Source organism: Plectropomus leopardus, chromosome 8 (assembly GCF_008729295.1).
Source record: "Plectropomus leopardus isolate mb chromosome 8, YSFRI_Pleo_2.0, whole genome shotgun sequence".
Lineage (NCBI taxonomy): Eukaryota > Metazoa > Chordata > Actinopteri > Perciformes > Serranidae > Plectropomus > Plectropomus leopardus.
In genome coordinates, this window is record NC_056470.1 from 32,412,880 (window position 1) to 32,432,730 (window position 19,851).

The 19,851-nt window shown below is 40.7% G+C and overlaps 1 protein-coding gene across 1 annotated transcript; it reads right to left on the reverse strand.

The window, feature by feature from the left end:
* Positions 1-2,570: 2,570 nt before the first annotated feature.
* itih6 (inter-alpha-trypsin inhibitor heavy chain family member 6) lies at positions 2,571-19,403 on the reverse strand. The gene is given in 19 exon segments (XM_042491344.1): positions 2,571-3,400; positions 4,481-4,801; positions 4,804-4,863; positions 4,945-5,058; positions 5,526-5,573; positions 6,348-6,377; positions 7,595-7,642; positions 7,748-7,765; positions 8,465-8,491; positions 8,601-9,006; positions 9,008-10,200; positions 10,872-11,043; positions 11,181-11,297; positions 11,410-11,579; positions 12,612-12,859; positions 12,990-13,100; positions 15,479-15,633; positions 18,206-18,241; positions 18,943-19,403. Coding segments are annotated over 19 exon segments (3,636 nt in total). The 5' UTR covers positions 19,057-19,403; the 3' UTR covers positions 2,571-3,152.
* Positions 19,404-19,851: the final 448 nt, after the last annotated feature.

The following is a 19,851-nucleotide window of genomic DNA, read 5'->3' on the forward strand; positions in this document are numbered from 1 at the left end:
AACTGTGGTCTTCAAGTTTAACAAAAAAATAAAGAAAAAAGAAAAAAAAAGGGACGAAGCAAAAGAGAGGATTTTTGTAGTGTTCGGGAAAGGACGTATTCTGGAAGATTTGGATCGAGTGGTAGGAGACATAAATTTGAGAGGCGAGAAAGTGTGGCGCGGGTTAAGGAATGTATGCGGGGAACGTTTTGGATTTTGGATGAAGACTGAAATTTCGGCTCATAGTGAAAGCACCAGATTGTGTCTTGGTTGTTTCAACCCTTGTGTATGTCATTTAGGTATTCCCTTAGGGACTAAATCCTACGAAAAATTAGTTAAATAGAGGGAAAAGCTGGAAACTCCCATAACTTTTAAAGACTTTGTAGCAAAAGGTATGAAGCCACAGTTAGAGTAAAGGCGCCACCCCAATGAGATCGAACCAAGATGCTTTTATTTGGTTTTAGCCTTAATTCTGGGTCACACCTCCGGGCCCTCTAAAAAGCTTCATTTTAACAAGTGCGCAGGTCAGTCTAGTGCCAAAAATGGTGTCGCTGTTATTGGCAAAAATCGCTGACGATGTTAAAAGTGCAGTTTGGTAGTGCTGCTCTGCAGATCTACGACAGAGAGGATATTGTTTTCGGTCGGGGCTGATATTGTACACCTGCGTGGAGGCCTCGTATCTCTGCAGCCGGATTGATCTGCGGCTCGTTACACACCAACAACAAAATGAGACGCTCCGATCGCTTTCTTTTAAAGCATCTCACCACGACAAATCCCTTAGCAACTCTAAACAAAGTTATCGCGTGTTTGGGGTGTTGACGTGTCTTATTGTTACGCTCTATTTATTTGAATTTCACTGACGTATTGTGGGAAGTTTTATGTCATATGCTGAATATGCTATGCTAAGAAAAAAAACAGATTTTAAAAGTGATGCACACCGAAATTCTTTTTTTTGGTTTGTTTGTTATTTGCTGTGTCACCTTATTCAGTGATCATTCCAGTGTTGCATCAATACTTTAATATGATTATAAGCATTCCTAAGAAACAGGTTTTGATGGAAGGATAGCAGCAACAAGTCAGTCGCAGAGCTGAAATCAAACAGCTGTGTGTTCACAACAGTTTTCACACTGTGCATCATTCAACATTGTGTGTCCTCTTCATCCTGGAATTATCGGATAAAAACTGGAAAACTGTTTACTCTTTAGATATATCTGAAGCCCTCCCTCCCCCTGCCCTCCCTCAGCATCAGATCCTCTCTCTCTTTTTTTTATTTATTGAAAACAAAAGCCTCGTGTGTGGTTGTACTGTTTTAATTTCCATCCAGTTCGGCCTTTTGGAAACCACTATTGACAATATCCCTTGAAATTGACAAAAATAAAATAGTTCAGGCTGAGTAGTAGAAAACTTACTGTCCTTGTTTGATCACTAGTATGTGAACAATGCCTAATGTCTTGTGTAACAAATAAAATGAATTAAACTATGAATGAAATGATAGAAAAATAAAAAGCACATGGCAAACCTGGAAAGACCCCGATTTTGTGATGTGTTTCTTTTTGAGGATGCAGTCGGTGCATCCAGCTGAGTAACCTTTTGTGGGAGTATTATTTATACAAAGGGCTCCTACAGTTTTAGACTTTTTAAATGCCGCCCAGAATTAAATGTAAGACTTTAAAAAGAAACATGAACTGACAACAATTAATTGAGATTTGGGACAGTTTTGCCTAAATGTTTATTGTAACATAAAACAACGTTTTTTGTCTGGTGGCGCAGACAGGGGATGAACAGAATTGGGAAATATCTGCCATTTGTTCTTGAGTTTTGTGTTTGTAACTCTGGCTCGATACACCTTGTGCAGAGCTTTGTACGCATTGCCTTTGCTTGTTTGCTTCACCGCAAAATTTTGGTTAAACACCCAATTTTTGTTGAATCTGCTCTTCCCTATAATGGCGTACAGCGTACAGCGACATTGGACCGTTCGCTCTGAGCTTTCTGGCCTGAAACAAAACATGAGTGTCGCTGGTTCCACTATCCAAAAGAGGTAATGCTAATGCCAGAGGCAAGTTATTTAAAAGAAGATATATACCAATTATTTTAAGATTTTACAATGAAATGTCAGAAGTACAATTCTGATATTCCCATTTGTTTGCATTTTTAAGACTTTTGAAAGAGTGTTTAAGGCTTTTTAATACCAGTAAAGTCCTAATTTTTAGATTAACTAACCCTTTGAAACCTGAGCAAATTGGCATAATTCTTTCAAAAACATGGGAAGAAGAAATGACTCAAAAATGGGCAAGAAATTAGTATTAATTGAAAGAAAATTACCTGAAAATTAGTGACAAAAAATAAATTAAAAAGACAATAAAAAATTTTTTAAAATGGAAATGACCTTGAAAAAGTGCTGTAAAAATTATAATAATTATGCAACATAATTTTAAATATGTAATTATGGCAATTATACAGTTTTTCTTTTTTCCCTACATGTTTTTCCCTAGCTTTAAAAAAAACCCAAAAACTAAATCTAAAAATTTCTTGCAAATTGCGAAACACTTCATACCAAGTTGCTCATATCTTTGAAATAAATTGCACCAATTTGCTCGAGGTTTAAAGGTTTAAATGCTTGTAAAAGAGCAGCAGACCCCTGACATCCATACAATAATATTTTATATACACTTACACTAAAAAAATACAACTTACAGAATGATACAGTTTAAGTAATTACATGACCTGCCTAATAATCATCCCACGATGAAATATAAGAGTATTTTGTCTTTAAAGTGATGACAGTTAGTGTGTAAGGCGTTTTGGAGAGAGCGCAAACTGCTGCAGCACAAATGGACATTTTGTGGTTGCCATGCGAACAGGAGCGTCTCTGCCATAGATACAGAACACAGAACGTCAATCCAAGTGAAATTCACTGATGGGGAACAACAGCCTCGCTCAGCCCCTCACTATATTCGTGAAGAACCACACTTCCTCATCACTGCTTTACGTGCAGCTTTCCCTCTTTTGTAACCACACCTGTGCTCCTTACTGAATATTACACATCGTGTCATTTTAGCCTCACGGAGTCCCAGTTCTCGCTCATCCTTTGTCCAATAATCATGACGTAATAATCGCTGTGACCTGAGCTGTGCAGCAGAGAGGCGACAAGGTGGAGCAGACTCCAGCTAGAATTACACACGATCCACCACGTAGCTCTCGTACGGATGACCCAGTAGTCTCTCTATCTCTGCCTTGGGCACCACCCAACACTTGCCCATGTGGCGTTTCCGAACCGTGTCTTTCAGCGTCTTGTCCTGCAAGGTGACCCCCATGTGCTCTGATCCCCACCTCAAGATCCCCCGCGCTGAAACTGCCTCATTGTGTCCATCCTTATAGTCCGTTACCGCTGTTACAGTCATGTCAGCGTGCTGAAACTGGCCTGTTGGAGATAAAGGACAGCAGTAGTGGAAAGTAACTAAGCGCATTTAGTCAAGTACTTAAGTATAAAACAGAGGTACATGTACTTGAGTATTTCAATTTTATGCCATTTAAAGGTCCAGTGTGTAGGATTTAGGGGCATCTATCGGCCAAAATGGTATATTATATCCATAACTATGTTTATATGAGATTATAATCACCTGAAGAATTATTGTGTTTTTGTGACCACCATGTGTTGTTTATATTTACATACAGATCGGGTGCTCGTCTACGAAGCCCAGCATGTTTCTCCAGTAGTACAGAATGGACAAACAAAACACTTGCTCTAGATAAGACGATTTGCATTTTTGCGTCAGCCATCGCAGCTTTTTCACATGCCTGGCACATGGGGGAAGATTCAGTTGGTTGCAATCTGCAACCTCACCACTAGATGCCAACAGACCCCACAAACTGGACCTTTAATACGTTTTCTCCACGAGATTTCAGTGAGAAATATTATATTATCTCATTTATTTAAAGGTAAAAGTTACTATACTATACTATACTATATAACACTACACTAAATTATACTATACGACAATGCAGTACACTGCCCTATACTGTAATGTACTATACTAGATGACACTACGCTACACTATGCTACTCTATACTATACTAGACTACATTATATATACCATATTATATTACACTTCAATACACCATACTATACTATAATGTACTATAATACTGCAAAAACACTATGTAACGGAATAATTCACCCACAAAATGATAACCTGTGTGTCAACATCCATTTACAAACTCTCACACAACTCCTGCAGACCAAGTCCAAAGCCACAAATGAAAAGAAAATTAAAAAATAAATAAATAAATAATCTACTAATAATTACATACAATAATATACAAGTCATAGGACATTTTTCTGCTGAATGAGGACTTTTGCTTTTGAAACTTTCAATACATCTAACCTATAAAGGTTATATTGTTTTACTTGGGTAGGGCATAAAAAGGACTTTTTCTTACTTTAATTTAAGATATGAGTACTTCTACTACCAATGAAGGATAGTGAGTGATGAGTACTTACCCAGCAGGCCTTGGGTTGAAGCAGACAGCCCCCGACCGTCTGTGATGTAAAAGCCCAGGTGAGCCAACTGCAGGTAGCTGGGGTGTTTATAGTGGTGGAACAGGACCAGGAAGCGCACCTCCTTGGCCAGCTCGATCCAGCAGCTCCGATGGTTGTCCACGGTGACGGTCACACCCTGCCTCGTCACCGACCCCTGCTGATTAATGGGAATAATATCCCGCCCTTCCCCTTCCACCACCACAGCGTCCAGTGAGAGGGAGATCATGATGTCACCAGAGCCGCCTGTCGGAGAGGAAATGGTGAGCCGGTCGAAATAGGTTGGGAGCGTTCCTCTGCGCCGTGCTTGGAGGGAGCTCCCATCAGGTGGCCATCGACAATGATCCCTTGAGGAGAAAGAGAACAAATTTTCAGATGTCAACATTAACTGTGTGCGTGTGCATTTATTCACTCGTTTCTCAGCGTACCTCTCTCTGGATCCTCTAACAGTCTGAGGACATCATTCGCTCTGCCGTCAACGGTGAAACACAAATTATGATGCAGCTTTGGCAGCTGGACCACAAAATGAGGATCTCCATCAACTATGACAGACAACACAAAATCATTAATACAACACAAGCACAGAAAATACAGAAAATATTCTAAATTAATTTGATGGTGTAATTGGAAGTCATTCAATGAAAATAGTTCAGATTGGATGTTGGAATTTTAAGGTTTTTTTGATCATTGCCAAATGTAGAATATTGTATTTAATAGCATGAAGAATATATTATATTATAATAATATTATATATATATATATATATATAAAAAATATTGAACATTAAAGAATTCTAACCAGAAGTTTCAGCTGGTTGCAATGTGCAATCCTCACCACTAGATGACACTAAATCCCTGTAAATCACGCTGTGTTTAAATTAGACTCCTTAGCCATTTAAAACAATATTGTCAGTTTTACACTGCCTCCTTTTTCACTTTTAATGTTGGAGACGCAAACTCGCCAGTTTTCATGGAATGACTCAGAAACATTTAAAAAATGGGTTGTTGACCTGAAGACGAGAAGACCCGGATGGTGCTCAGTCTGGTCGGAGCGGCATCTGAAAGCAGGAGACAATAAACTGTCAAATTTCAGGTTCACCAGGAACTTTGTGTCAATGGAGGCAGCTATTCCTACACTCAGTGGTCATCTCCCACATCCACCTGTTGACTGATTAGGTGGTCTAACACACCCACATCACAGCCCTAAAACCACGGGAATCATTGTATAAACGAGCACTTAAAACTTTCATTTTCACCATTGCCATATTCTCAAGAAATATAACCTGCTCAGTTGGGAAAACCTCCTGAAATATTAAAAAAATGTCTGCCTTGTTTATTAGATTATGCATGGTTTGCATTTAGCCATTGTATCAATCATTTAAGTGGAATGTGAAGAAATGGTTAATTGAAAACCGACAATGTCAGCACTTATTATAGGTTATTTTCTATTTAATCTAAAAAGGATTGTACACATACTGTGCCCACAACATCTGCTATTTATATTTTACCCACTTATATTGTTAAATTGTGTTGTTTATTCTTACCTTGTATATGTTTAACTATATTTTGTGCTTTTTTGTTTAATGTTATTAGTCTTAACCATTGTACATACTGTTATTTTTATGATGCCTTTTAACATCAGGCAAGGGACAACTATGAAAATTAGTGTACACCGTCCCTTTTTTAAATAAATACATTTAAAAAATCAAGTCCTCCTCACTCCCAAACACTGAAAACTATGACAGGACTAAACAGGTTTTCAAGCACTTTTGGTACATTGTATAACACAAAATATAAGACATGCAGCTGCAAATAACAGCTGCCATTCTTACCCAATGATCCTGTGTCTGGAGTATCATCCCCTAAAAACAAGTCAGAAAACGTGTGGTGAATTCCAGTAAAGTGAGACAGTTACGTTACTATTTGATAAAAAAAAATATAATAAAAACTGACATTATGGCATTACTTCCGGGGGTGTGGCACACTGTATCCAACATCAACAACAACAATAAAAATAAAATACAGCTGTATGAATTTTAAAAAGATGGATATTTTGAATGATGTGCAACGGTCAATCAGAGATTTAAGACATCAGGTTATATTGATCTTTTTTTTAATGTGATTTGACACTATCCCAGTTTGCCAATTGCACATTGTTAACTTTGGTTACTGGTAAAGCTGGTACTGCCATTTACTGGGTTCCCTGTTAATATTTTTTCCCCTTCTTTGAAAATAATTTATGTTTATTGCTGTTGTCTATATTATTATTGTGCATTTAATCAGAATCAGATATATTTTACAGATCCACAAGGGTAAATTGAGATTCATTACAGTCTCTCTGATGCCAAGTATAGAGAATTATGGAAAATAAATAAGTATAAAATAAGAATTTAGTAAAAATATAGAACAAAATCAAATTATAAAATTAAAAAAATAAATAAATAAAACTTCAAATATGTGCATTTGTAAAATATATGTGAATCATATGTATTATTCTTAAATTTCAAACCAGTATGTAAAAAAAAATAAAATGTAGAATATGTATAATATTCTGAGTATGTAAAGTGCATGAAAATATATCATCACAAAGTATACCAATATGTTCCTCATGCTACATTTAAATATACCAACCACTATGTGTGTTTCAAAATGTAAAACAATGTGCATAATGCTACAGTGTACAACATATGCATAATTCATCAGGCCTAAATTTAAATAACAACAGAATGTGTTTGAAGTGACCCAGTTTGCCAATAAAGCTGCCCCAGATTGAATACAGCGACTGACAAAATATGGTTTAGGGTCAAAGTTTGATTAAGGAAAAGTCATTAAACCTGTCTTTAATGGGGTTTTTTCTTTCTGTAGAGTAGAGCTCTTCAGCTTCTTAGAATAATATCAGATGAAGAGTTAAGACACTTAATCATAATTAAAAATGATGCAGAAGGTCAGTTATGTTTTCAGTATTCACCCTATTTGACACAAAACTTCAGAGGCCTGAAAAGCAACTGAAACTAAAAGTACAAAATTGCCTCTGTCAATTCTTCTTCAGAAATAAAGATGTATTCAGTTTGAAACTTACATGCGTCGTAGTTGAGATCGTAGTCGTAGTCATAGGTTGCATCATAATCTGCGGAAATGGAGGCAAACAATGAGAAACGGAGTTCAGGACACGTTCTGCAGCTCAGGTTTGATTTAATGTGGAATGAGACAAAAACAAACATGAAAAACTCACCTTTTACAAGGTCGATATCTATAAGAGAAAACATCAGATTCATATATAGTTACAAAGCTGTTACATAGCTGATTATTGGAGTATAACATAATAAAACTGCTGTCATGGTGTCTAAATATGTTCACATTCAGTTACAATGTACTTAAAACAGGGGTCGACAGAATATCACTCTGGTCGTTTATCGAGGCTGATATTTGGCGTTTTGCCCATTATCTGTATCAGCATTTTATTTTAATGATCGCAGATAAAATAAATTAATGAAAAAGTGTGTGTATTACACTCAAACAACACCAGGGAAGGCAGTCTGCAATACATGCAAAGAAAGTGTCAGCACGGGAGGAATTTTACTTTATAAAATCTCAGGCAGCTATTTTTATTCGTTCACTTTCATTTAAATTTTCACTGAGCTTTATAAGCAAAAAAAGTTGCAGGGAACTTGCTGCATATGACGTTGAAAGTTTCAGTTTTAAACATTTGCAAAAGGTGTTTCCACAAAGATTTGTATTGGAGTTTGTTATATTCCAAATTCTAGATTTTGGCAGAAATATTTTCATATTGTTATGATAAATGCATATCAGCTGCAAATATTTGTCATCAGTCTCATTAAGTACTAATAAATAGTAGCAGTATCCGACCTAAAAAACCAATATCGGTCGACCCTGAAATTAAAAGCTGAGAAAAAATCGTTTATCGATATTAAGAAAACATCAGTTTCACCTTTTCTCTGGATGAATGTGGAGACATCTGGTGGAGAGATGGAAAACATTCATTTAGGAATAATACACAAAAGTGTGCACCATGAACACTCAGCCTGTAGATTGATTGACGATTGTAGATTAGAGAACAAACTTACCCAGAAGCCCTGCTGCTTCCCACAGCCGTTGCCCCTCTGTTACACCCGGCATGGGAGCAAAGGTGGCCGACACGAAGGTGGCGACGCTCAGGTCTGTGTTGTTGTCGTCCACAGCTGGAGCGGCTGCCGGGGTGGGAGAGGTGAGCGGAGACAGCTGGGGCGGAGCGGTGGTGACTACAGGCACATCTGGAGCAGATGTGGTGCTGTTTTCTGCCTCTGTGGAGGGCACAGTCACTCTGACAGGAAGGAGGGGGGTCCGCACCGTGCTGGGCTGTGGGGTAAGGGGTCTCCCGGGCAGCGGTGCAGGGTTGGTTCTGAGCGGGGGTGTGGTGAATGTTAACTCTGTGGTGGTGGCGGAGGGGGTGGTTGTTTTGGAGGCGCTGGGCTGGGGGGTTGCTGTCTGTGGGTGGGTCGGGGGGTGGTGCTGTTTTTAGAGCATTTTGCAGAGAGGTGGGGATCTTACCGGCAGCTGGAGGAGGAGGCGGAGGAGGAGGAGAGGTAATTTTGGATTCATTATGGGAAGGAGCGGGCTTTTTACCGGATAATGGAGCCGGGGCCGTTTTAACAGCACTGGGACTTGAGGTCGTCGTTTTCTTGGATGGTGAAACAGCTGGTTTTGAAGTGGAAGGTGAGATTTTCTTAGTTTGCTTTGGAGGCGGCTGAGGGGGGTCTGGTTTTGTTTTGTTGGGGCGGGCGTTAGAAGGTGTGCTGGGCTTTTTCACAGCCCCAGCAGCTGATATTTTGGTGGTGGCGGTAGTCGTTGCTGTCGTGGTTATAGTGGCTGCAGTGGTGGGTTTTGCAGTGGTTGGATTCTGAGCGGCTTCATCTGCGTCGGGCTTTACTACAACTAAAGAGGTAACTGGTGTTACGAAGTTATATTTGAGGGATAAATTTGTGGCCTTTTCTGCCAGTAACCTTTGAGTGGCAGGGTCAGTGGCGTTCAGTTTGGCCAGCAGCAGCTCCTTGATGGTGAAATACGCCCAGAGACGGTGCACAAAGCTCGAGATTCCCTCCAAGCTTCCTGAACAGTCTAGAAAATCTGCACTCTCGTTCCCCTTTGCGTGGGACACCAACACGTCGTTCTCCAGCTTGACATGTTGCTTTGAATCAATGGCGGACATCGACACTTTTAAATCCTTCACCCCTGGTTTCACCCTCCCTGCTACCACCAACTCGGAGCCTTGAAAGTAGTTTGGGAAAAGGGAGCGAGTGATGTCAAACGCCTGATCATCCAGGTACGTAAGCTGGATGTCTGATAGCAAAGGGCTGGCGACTTCATCATAGAAGCCCTTCAGCTGCAAGGCTGCGTCTGCGTCCTCGTACACCATCCTGGCCACGCCGCGGTTATCCAGCGCGAGGCGTTTCAGGAGGAGGAAGTCTGCGTCGTCTCCGAAGGCAAGGCCAAACAGAGAGGCGGCGCCCAAAGCTTTCTTGGCATTGACGAGGATTGTGTCACCAGCTGTTACTCCGATGGTTGCCTCCCCATCAGTGAGGAAAATTACCAGAGGGACACGACGGGATGAGAGGTGGCTGGAGGAGGGAGAGGACGAAGGGTTGACGAGCTGGGCAGCTGAAAGCAGAGCTGCATTGATGTTGGTCCCTGAAACAAGTGGAAGAAAGTGAAAAGAAAAGTGATTTTGAGAACATAATGATGTCACACTGAAGTTGGCCTTTGACCTTTTGGATAAAAAAATGTCATCACCTCATTATTTTATCCTTTCGGACATTTGTGAGAAATTTTGTTATAATTAGCACGTGTATTCCTGAGATATGGCCAAAAACATGTTTCATGAGGTCACGGTGATCTTGTCCTTTCGACCATCAAATTCTAGTAAATTAATTATAAAGTCCAAGTGGACGTTTGTGCCAAATTTAGGGATCGTCCCTGAAGATCTTTTTGAGATACTGTGTTCAACAGAATGACATGCAAGGTCAGAGAGACCTTTTTTGAATTTGAAGAAATTCCCTCAAGGATTTTTTGAAATTTTGCGTTCATGAGAGTAAGACAGATGAGGTCACAGTGGCCTTGACTTTTAACCTATGACCACCAAAGTCTAATCAGTTAAATGTTGAGTCTGTGTGAATGTTTGCGCCAAATTTATAGAAAAAAATCTCAAGATGTTTAGATACTGCATTCACAAGAATAGGACGGACAATCCCAAAACACAATACCTCCGACCTCAGCTGTCACCGGTGTAAAGGCATGAAAAAAAAACCAGCTGGTATTATGATCAACAAAGGCACAACTCAAAAAATATAGTTTCAACTCACAGCCTTCTGCAATGATCCTCTTCACGAAGTCTTTGGCGTCTCGCACATTCTGCCGAGTCGCCCTCACCGTTCGCCCTTTCTTCCAGGTGTGAACTTTGTCTGAGAAGGTGATGATGTTGAAGTGGTCTCCCTCTCTGAGATCCCCGAGAATGGTGCTCATGGCCTGTTTGGTCTACTGACAGAAAGTATCAGAATCACTGACGGAAATTCCACATTATATTTGCAAAATATTGTTATATTTTGGCAAGTTTTCTCATCTCAGAGCTGTTACTCTGGCCACGCGGAGTCCATGAGGTTTGTCCACTTTACCTGTCTTATCTTTGTGCCGATCATTGAGCCGCTGACATCGATGACAAATATGACATCCTTAGGAACCACAGGAAGCCCTCTGGGTGCAAAGTAATGCACAAAGTAGCCATCATAAACCTGAGAGAGGGTGGAAATACAAAAACTACACTTACTGGTACCAAAAACATATTTCTGTATTGTTACAAACATGCACACTTGCGTACTTGACAAATGAAAAGTTGCTCCTGACCTGGACTTCACCCATGAGGTCTCTGAGGTCCACATCATACTGAATGATGAAGTCTACATTTAGACCTTTGGAGGAGATGCTGTTCTGCTGCTGCAGAGTGGGACTGTAGCGAACTCGAGCACAACAAGTGCTCCGCTCAACATGAGTGGAGGGAGGCGCCTCTGAGTCACCTGAGGGAAAGACGGACATGGTTAATCCATGTAGCAGTAACCGTGTATCTAAAACCTCTATTTCAAAACAGTTGAGAGGCTGTGTAAAACCTAAATAAAGACAGAACGCAGCGATTTACAGATATGTTTACGTACAGTCCAAAGACAAGATATTAAATGCTCAAACTCAGACTTTTTTTGCATCATTCATTCATAATTTAATGCCTGCAAAACATTCCAAAAAATTTGTGACAGGGGCAAAAGTTGTGGAATATTAAAAAAACACCAGTTTGGAAACTTACACAGGTAAACAGGTGCACTGGTAACAGAACAAGGTATCATGTCTGGGTATGAAAGGTGCATGCTCAAAAGGGTGGTCACTTTGTGAAAAACTGCTTGAGCAAATAGTCCAACAGTTTAAAAACAACCTTTCTTAATGCACAATTGCAAGTAATGTAGGCTTTCGCCATTTTAAAATCCATAACATCGTTAAAAGATTCAGAGAATCTGGAGAAATCTCTGCATGTAAGAGGCAAGGTTGAGAAAACAACATTGAATGGCCGTGACCTTCGACACCTAAGACTGCGCTGCATTAAAAACTAACACAGTGGACTAAATGTGGTGGCATAAAACCAAGTTAGATGTTAAAAAACATGTCGTTATTCCTCACAGTCTCTCTCTGCTGGCCGCCAGCTGTTTACAGACCTGAAAATTTAATCTTGCAGCTTTTTTAAGACTTTCCAAATGTTAACTAACTGGATGATCCACTGATTCATAGATGTCTCTTTCCCAATGTAAGTCTATGGAAAAAGGTTTCTCTGGGCCCGTGGGTGTAATTCTACCATTGGTCACTTTGTGAAATTTGCTTTAGAGCCTGGCACACTTCCTGGGGGCTTATACTTCTTACTGTTGCACATTCAGCTCTAAACACTTGACGGTCAGTACAAGGCAATGAATCTATATTTCCAACACTCTGAATAGCATTCAAGGTCCTTTGGACTTTGTTCATCCAAATTAAAAATATATGCTGACAGGTAATAACTCAGATTTGACCTTGAGCAGCGTTGGAGAGCAGTCGGCTCGTCCTGAGAGGAAAGGCTTTGATGAAACTGAGGCCCGTCCGCTCCATTATACTGACATCCAACGTGAGGTTCTGCACAAGCTGTCCCGGCCTCAGACCTAAACTGAGCTCATAGCGGCCGAGTCGACGAGGCAGCAGCTCCTCGTAGGTCAGGGAGAAGGACATCCGAGCTCCTGACGGCACGCTCACTGCAACACGAAACTTCTCTATCTCCCTCTCTCTGGAACACCGCAGAGAAAAGGGAAAGGAAAACTCACAACGTTGGATTGAAAGTGCTGGAAAACATGGAGCATGAAGACACATTTAAAGTTTGTGAAAGGTAAGGAAAAAAGAACAAATTTGGGACTGACTTGGTAGCAACAAGTCCGGCTGTTTTTCCTTGCTTCTTAGCAGCATCGTAGATTTTCCTGGCAGCAGCTCTTTCCTTCACCTGGGCCACATACACCTTGCCGTTAGAGGTGCTGATGGGAAAGAGGAAGAAGAAATAGCTCTCTGTGTGACTCACAGTAGCCGGATTATATTTCAGTCACAAACACGCCCGGCCTGCGCTGAGTCTCTGAGCGTGATTTACTTTATTTCGCTCCTTGTGTTTCCACGGTGATCACAGAGCCGCTTCACAAGCGCGCATCATGTTTGTTGACAAATGGAGTTCATCGCATGCGAAGGGGAGGTGGGGTCATAAACAGGGCGAGTGGAAAAGAGTAATTTCCCTCGAAAAACAGCATTAATGAAGAGAGATCCTGCAGGCCGATGACGCTCCGAGGGAGTGCCGCCTGTGTGCTACACCCGGCAAAATCCCAACCAAAACCACCGCTCAAAGGCAATCCAATTCGCACAGTGCACTTCCTAGACTTCGGCGACTGCTAATGTCACGTGATGAGGTGCTAAATCAAGGTCAAGTCCTTTGAACAAATATATCCAAAGAGAAAAAACATCAAGGGCTAACTAAAATAAACCTACAGGCTTGAAGCAGGTCTTGTTTGAGAAACAGAGCAGAATGGTGAGAGTGGAAAATGGTGGCGCTTGTTTTTATATGTGTGGCTGGCTGAAGGGGTAAAGGAGCGGCTGTACATTGGTGACCTACACACAGAACACAGACGTCTTAGTTTCAGACGCAGCGCTAACGCAATACATTTTTCCCCGCTGGCATTTGTTGATGTGCAGACGGCTGTTTTCGGCTCTGAGTGTGAAAATATGTGCAAGTGTGAAAGTGAATGATTACGGTTGTAAAGAATAACTGTGCAAACTCCAGACTCGCACATACTTAAAAAAAAAAAAATCCATCTCCATGTCAGCACACATGCATACAGTAGATTTAAGTGTGCATGTGTGTGTGTGTGTGTGTGTGTGTCATATCCAAACTGGCTGGCTGCCTCAGTAAACTGTGCGGGGGAGAAAAGGGGCACTGGGCAAACTCCTGTCATTTTCTCTATTAACTTTCTGACTTCCCTTTACAAAGGCGGGTATTCATCTGCCCTCTGGTTCCCCCTCCTCCTGACCTGCTTCCGCTCCCAAATCCAGCTCCAGGGTCTGCGTTTGGCCTGCCATGTTGACTTATTTGTTTTGTTTATATTTAGCATTTTTGAAGGAGAGCGGTCAGCAAACCCTCTTAGTAATCAAATTATGCATCTCTCTCCTCCGGACCGGAATTCAAGTTCCTTACATAACTCCTCAGAAGTTTTATTTCTGGATTCTGCACAGAACATTGCTTTTATTTACTTTAATTTCTCACCATGTTGCAGGTAAATATTATTTCTACTGGCAAGAAATAAAATATCCCTATCAGTGCTTTTGATTTCATAGATGTGGATCAAAAGTCCCCATCTGTTAACTTTAAAACTTGGGTCGATATCGTTTTTCTTGTGCTCCATTCACCTTATTAATCATTTAAACCTTTGAACCGTGAGCAAATTAGTTTGATGTCTTTAAAAACATAGAAAAGGGAATTGAGCAACTCAAAAAGAAATTACCCAAAAATTTGCTAGAAATTCCAAAAAAGTTATATGAAATTTTTTTTGGGGAAAAAAGAGAAAAATAGAAAAAAATAACGAGCAAAAAACAAAACCAAACACCTGGAAAATGACCCGGGGAAAAATGCAAAAAATGTTAATAATGAAAATGAAATGAAATGTTTTTTGGACATTTGAAACATTTTCCTCTCTCTTTTTCATATTTTACAAAGGTCTTACATTTTGTGGGATATTTTTTGCCAAATTGCTGATTGCCTTTTCCCTCGTGTTTTTGAATAGAAATCAGACCGTTTTGTTCATGTTTCAGAGGTTTAAATGTCTGTGTGAGACATCTGAATGCAGCACAAAGTGATGTCAACTGATGTCGATCCAGGTTTCAACCTTTGAACCCTGAGCAAATCAGTTAGATTTTTTTTTTTCATTGAGAGAAATGCCCAGCAAATTACAAGATTTAGTAGATTTAGAAAATTATTTTTAAAGCTAGGGGACTTGTCTAAAGAAAAAAGAAAAAAAAATACGTACATATATTTTTAAAATATTTTTTTACTAATTTTTGGGTCATTTCTTCCTTGTGCTCATGGCATTCCTCCCGTGTTTTTGAAAGAAATTAAGCCCATTGCTTAGGTTTCAAAGGGTTAACTGTTGACTGTATAAAATAATGGACGTAGCCACGCCTCAAGTTCGGCATTTCGGCCGTTGCCATCTTGTTTTCTTTTGGAGGCAGACACATGGAGGCACCTTTTAGCTGCAGTACAAAATCCACTAAGATAATTCGAGCATCTTCCACAATACAAACATCCCTCCGGATGGGTAGTGATGCAGAAACACTGCACACTTTATACACGAAAGACAACAGAAGACTGACTTACATGGTGAAGTTGGAGATGAAAGCAGAGGACGGAAGGTCCACCTCGAAGGCGGCCTCCTTGGTGATGGGGAGCTGGTTCCATACTGAACTCTGGACTGTGGTAACAGCGTAGCGGGACACAACCGAACACCTCACATGGTAGTCTGTCACCTTCAGCTGGTGACATCACAAATACATGTATAAATCACGTCAGAGGCTGGAGGAGAAGGTAAGGATTCATTATCACATAGGAGTGTTTTCCTTGAAGCGAAAAGACACGTGAATATTGTGATCCAGTGAATGCATGAGAGGTGGTCCTAATGTGCTGATAGCAGCGGTGGAATAATTATTCAGATCCTGAATTTAAAGGTCCAGTGTGAGGCATCTATCGGCAGATGTGGAATATAATGTAATAAGAGTGTTTTCTTTAGTGTGTAATCACCTGAAAATTAGACTTGTTGTGTTTTTGTTAACTTAGAATAAGCCGTTTATATCTACATAGGGAAGGGGTCCTCCATACATAGGGAAGGAGTCCACCATGTCTCTACAGTAGCTCAGAACAGACAAACCAAACACTGGCTCTAGATAGTGACATTGGCATTTTTTGCACCCTAGTTAGAAGCCCTTCCACAGCAAGCAGTGTTGGAAAAACACCAATGTTTTAAATGTGTACTGCATTATGCAGTGTTTTTACCGGTATAAATAACTTGGTGTTTGTTTTGGAGAGAAAGAGATTCGGCTCTTGGTAAACACCTCCTGAACAATGAACACTGAAGAAATTCAAAATGATTTAGATCCAGAACTCAGAAAACCCCACAGATCATAACTGGGGGTCCATTAAGCATTCATTTGACGCCACCAATCAGATGTGACTATAACCGACAACCGTGGATGCTGACTTAAACCCAACGTCCCACCCTGACGCGTTAAGAAAACAACTCAGGAACCTCACACATAACTTTTCTTTTTTCCCTCCTCATATCACGGTCGGCTCTGCATCGCTCTGACGAGTCAACGAAACAACACAAAGCGGTTCCCTGCATGGTGCCTCTGTCCTCCTCCTGTTTGCTCGGGAAACGCCGGCGCCTGCTGAGACCAATCTGGTCAGTGCTGGCCACATTACTGCAGGACGAGGGCGACAGGCAGGAGGAAGAGAGCCACATCAGCCCTCCAGCTCAGTGGTATTTAGGAAGGCTGTGGTTTGAGCTCTATAAGCTGAATGACTGTATGTGTGCAGGCGACTGCTGCACAGCTAACAAACTGAGGGGGAACCACAGTGGAGCTACTGAGCTGCTGCTGTTTGTTTCGCTGTCTGTGAAGCTGCAGGTCACTTTGTATCTGTGCTGGAGAGATAAAGCACTTTTACTCAAGTACTCTACTGGAGTACAGTTTTGAGGTACCTGTACTTTGAGTGTTTACAGTGAATGATACCTTATACTTCATCTTCACAGTATTTCAGGGGCAAGTATTTCACTTTTTATTCCACTACATTGATTTTAACAGAGGTTATAGTTACATTTCAAATCGAAATAACACAACAACAAAAAAAGCTGATGGCTCATAAAATCATCACAGTTCTCAGCCATTTTAAGGGATTTTTGTAGCTTCTCAGCACAAGAGGAACCATGAGTGACGCAGTTGCACCTTGATTGGTCCAGATGTCATAAGTGTATGTTGATTTGTTGAACACAGCCAACTCAGCACCGGCGGAGGAAAAACCCAGATTTTGACTTGTCAAAGCAAAAGTAAATGGCAAATGGACTGCACTTGTGTGGCGCTTTTCTAACCTTACGACCACTCAAAGTGCCATCACACCACATGTCACATTTACTCATTCACACACACACATTCACACACTGGTGGCTGAGGTGACCATGATGATGCCATCTGGGTTTTTTTCAATGATAAGTTCAGCTGAGTTATTATACAAAAGGGAGATTTTCCACTATGATTGACAGCTATGACAGCCAATTCGTGGGCTCGTATTAAATGAGGCTCTGCACTGCGCAGAATTTTGCTCTCAATGACATCAACCATTGAAAGACGGCAACGCCTGCATCTCTTTATTTTAACCTCACTTAAGCATAAGTGGGGGTAAGTGGGGGCGTGTTGTCCATCTTTACAGACAGTCTAAGGTTTCTGCTAAAGAGCTCAATAGCTGAAAAAAAAAATAGACATGTAAAGTCTTTTATGATCTTACGCCCTTTTGACGTAAGCCATTGTTTTTTTTACCTTCCTCACTTCCAATTCTTTTCTCGTGCGCTGAGCTGAACGGCCAGTCAGAGTAATTTCATTCACTAATTGGCTCTGCTGTCTCAAACATCAATATAAGATGCCAAATTGGCCAAAAAAAAGGGTTGACTGGCGCCAACGGTGCAGGACACAAAACTAGGGTGACAGAATCTCACTAACGGTGTGTCAGGGCCTCCAGGGAGTTTTGGGGGCAGCAGTGGAGCACTTTTTAGTAGGGGCATTAAGCATTAGGTATATGGCTGTCATTGCAAAGTGTGTCACTAGTAGTGGCCATTGGGGACCCTTTTTCCCAAACTTTTTTGGGGGGCCTCAAACAATTGCCTGACTTGCCTGTTTTGATGGTGTGCCCTTAGGATTCATAGATATTATAAATGTTGAACAGGAGTGTCAAAATTGATGATCTCATATTTTTGTAGCATGGGGAGCTCAAATCTTACACCAGCAATTAGAAGAATCATTTAATGTACATGTTATGACGGTAGCTTTACAAACTTACCACTGCTTTTGCTGTTTTGCTTTGACGTCTCACTCTCTGGAAAAAAAAAACAAAAAACAAAACAAGGCAAACAAGTTAATCAAGTGCATTGGAAATTGTGTAAAATGAGTTTTTTTTTTCAGATAGAAACCACTTGCATATTGTTATGATATCAAGCATAATACATAATAAGTGCTATCGTTTGTTCAAAATGCAACCTTTTTGAAGTAATCTCTACAATCTTCCTATGTGAGGGGCTGGGTCAGGATTTTGTGTCAAAATAGTCTGAATCAAAGCCATTCATGAATGGAGGGGAAGTGGAACTGGAAATAAATGCTTTCACTGTACACAGGGCCAGTGAGGGTTGCACGGTTTGCTCTCAAATGTTAATTTTGCACACAAGTCATTGCTGTGTCAATACATTACCACATACCCTGGGCATTGCTGGGAATTCAACATAAACAAATAACTTAAAGAGTGGAAACCCTTTATATGGAAACACACGAATCAGATAAAAAATGTGACTATATGATACGTTCTGTGCTGGCTGCATCAGACATTAAAATGTCCCTTTATAAACATGGACTTTTTAAATTTTCAGCATTTTGCAGATAATTCTATCAAATATTTGTGATTGAGGTACAGCTAGTTTTTAAATATAAGGTTCTGTATGTCCTCCTGCCTTGATTCAACCTGGTGTTTCAGAGAGTAACATACATTTTTGGCATTTAAAAAAGGTAAATAAAAGGAAAACATACCTGTAAAAGAATATTAGCCCCGAGGTTTGCTTCATACTCCCTTGATAATCCCTCTTGCACATAAAAAGTGAAGAATACGAGAATGCACCGAATCTTGAAGTTCATCATGTCCATAATAGTTCAGTTTTTTTGGCTCCAAGATGAAACGGTCTCACGGTGTCAGAGGCAGCTCGTGCAGCAGGACGCTGTGCACATACCTCACATTTTACACCAGATATTTTGTGCAAGGGGCAGTCTGTGCCCTCCCTCACCTCGCCTCGGTTTAAAAGGCTCCACTGCGGCGATAACAGTGAAATGTGCTCTGATATGATTTAAACATCCGTCAGGTGATGCGGTGAAGAAAAAAATATGGCGAAAAAAGATAGAAGTTCAGTCAGAAAGTTGCGTGAGTCCCGCTGGGTTTGCAGAAAGCAGCTGCCTGCTTGTGTTCATGCATACTGGAAATTTCGCGGACTGCTGCCACCGAGGTGCACGAGTGAAATGAGGGATTATTAACCGCTGCTCGGGTATTTGAGGGAAAATACTCCGCTACCAAAACACCTCCTCCTCCTCCTCCTCCTCCCTGTAGGAGTGCTCCTTAAACACGCTCCGAGTTTTATTCCTTAAAATTACTTCCAAATGCGACTCTTTTTTTACTTCCCCTGGAAGCTCTTTCACACAGACGCATTATTGTCTGAAGGGAACATTGTGTCTGTTGTGAAAGTTAAATTTAACCTCTCTGTGGGAGAGTTAACAACAGAACAGAGCTACCAAGCCAACAAAAACACTTGTAAAGTGGATTTATTTTCTGAGCAAATGACATGATGGTTTGTTTTATTTATTTACACCATTTCATTTAAAACCCGCCTGAAGTTTAGCGTTTGTTCAGCATCACAAACGTTAGTCAGATCCTCAAACCTACAGCGTGTT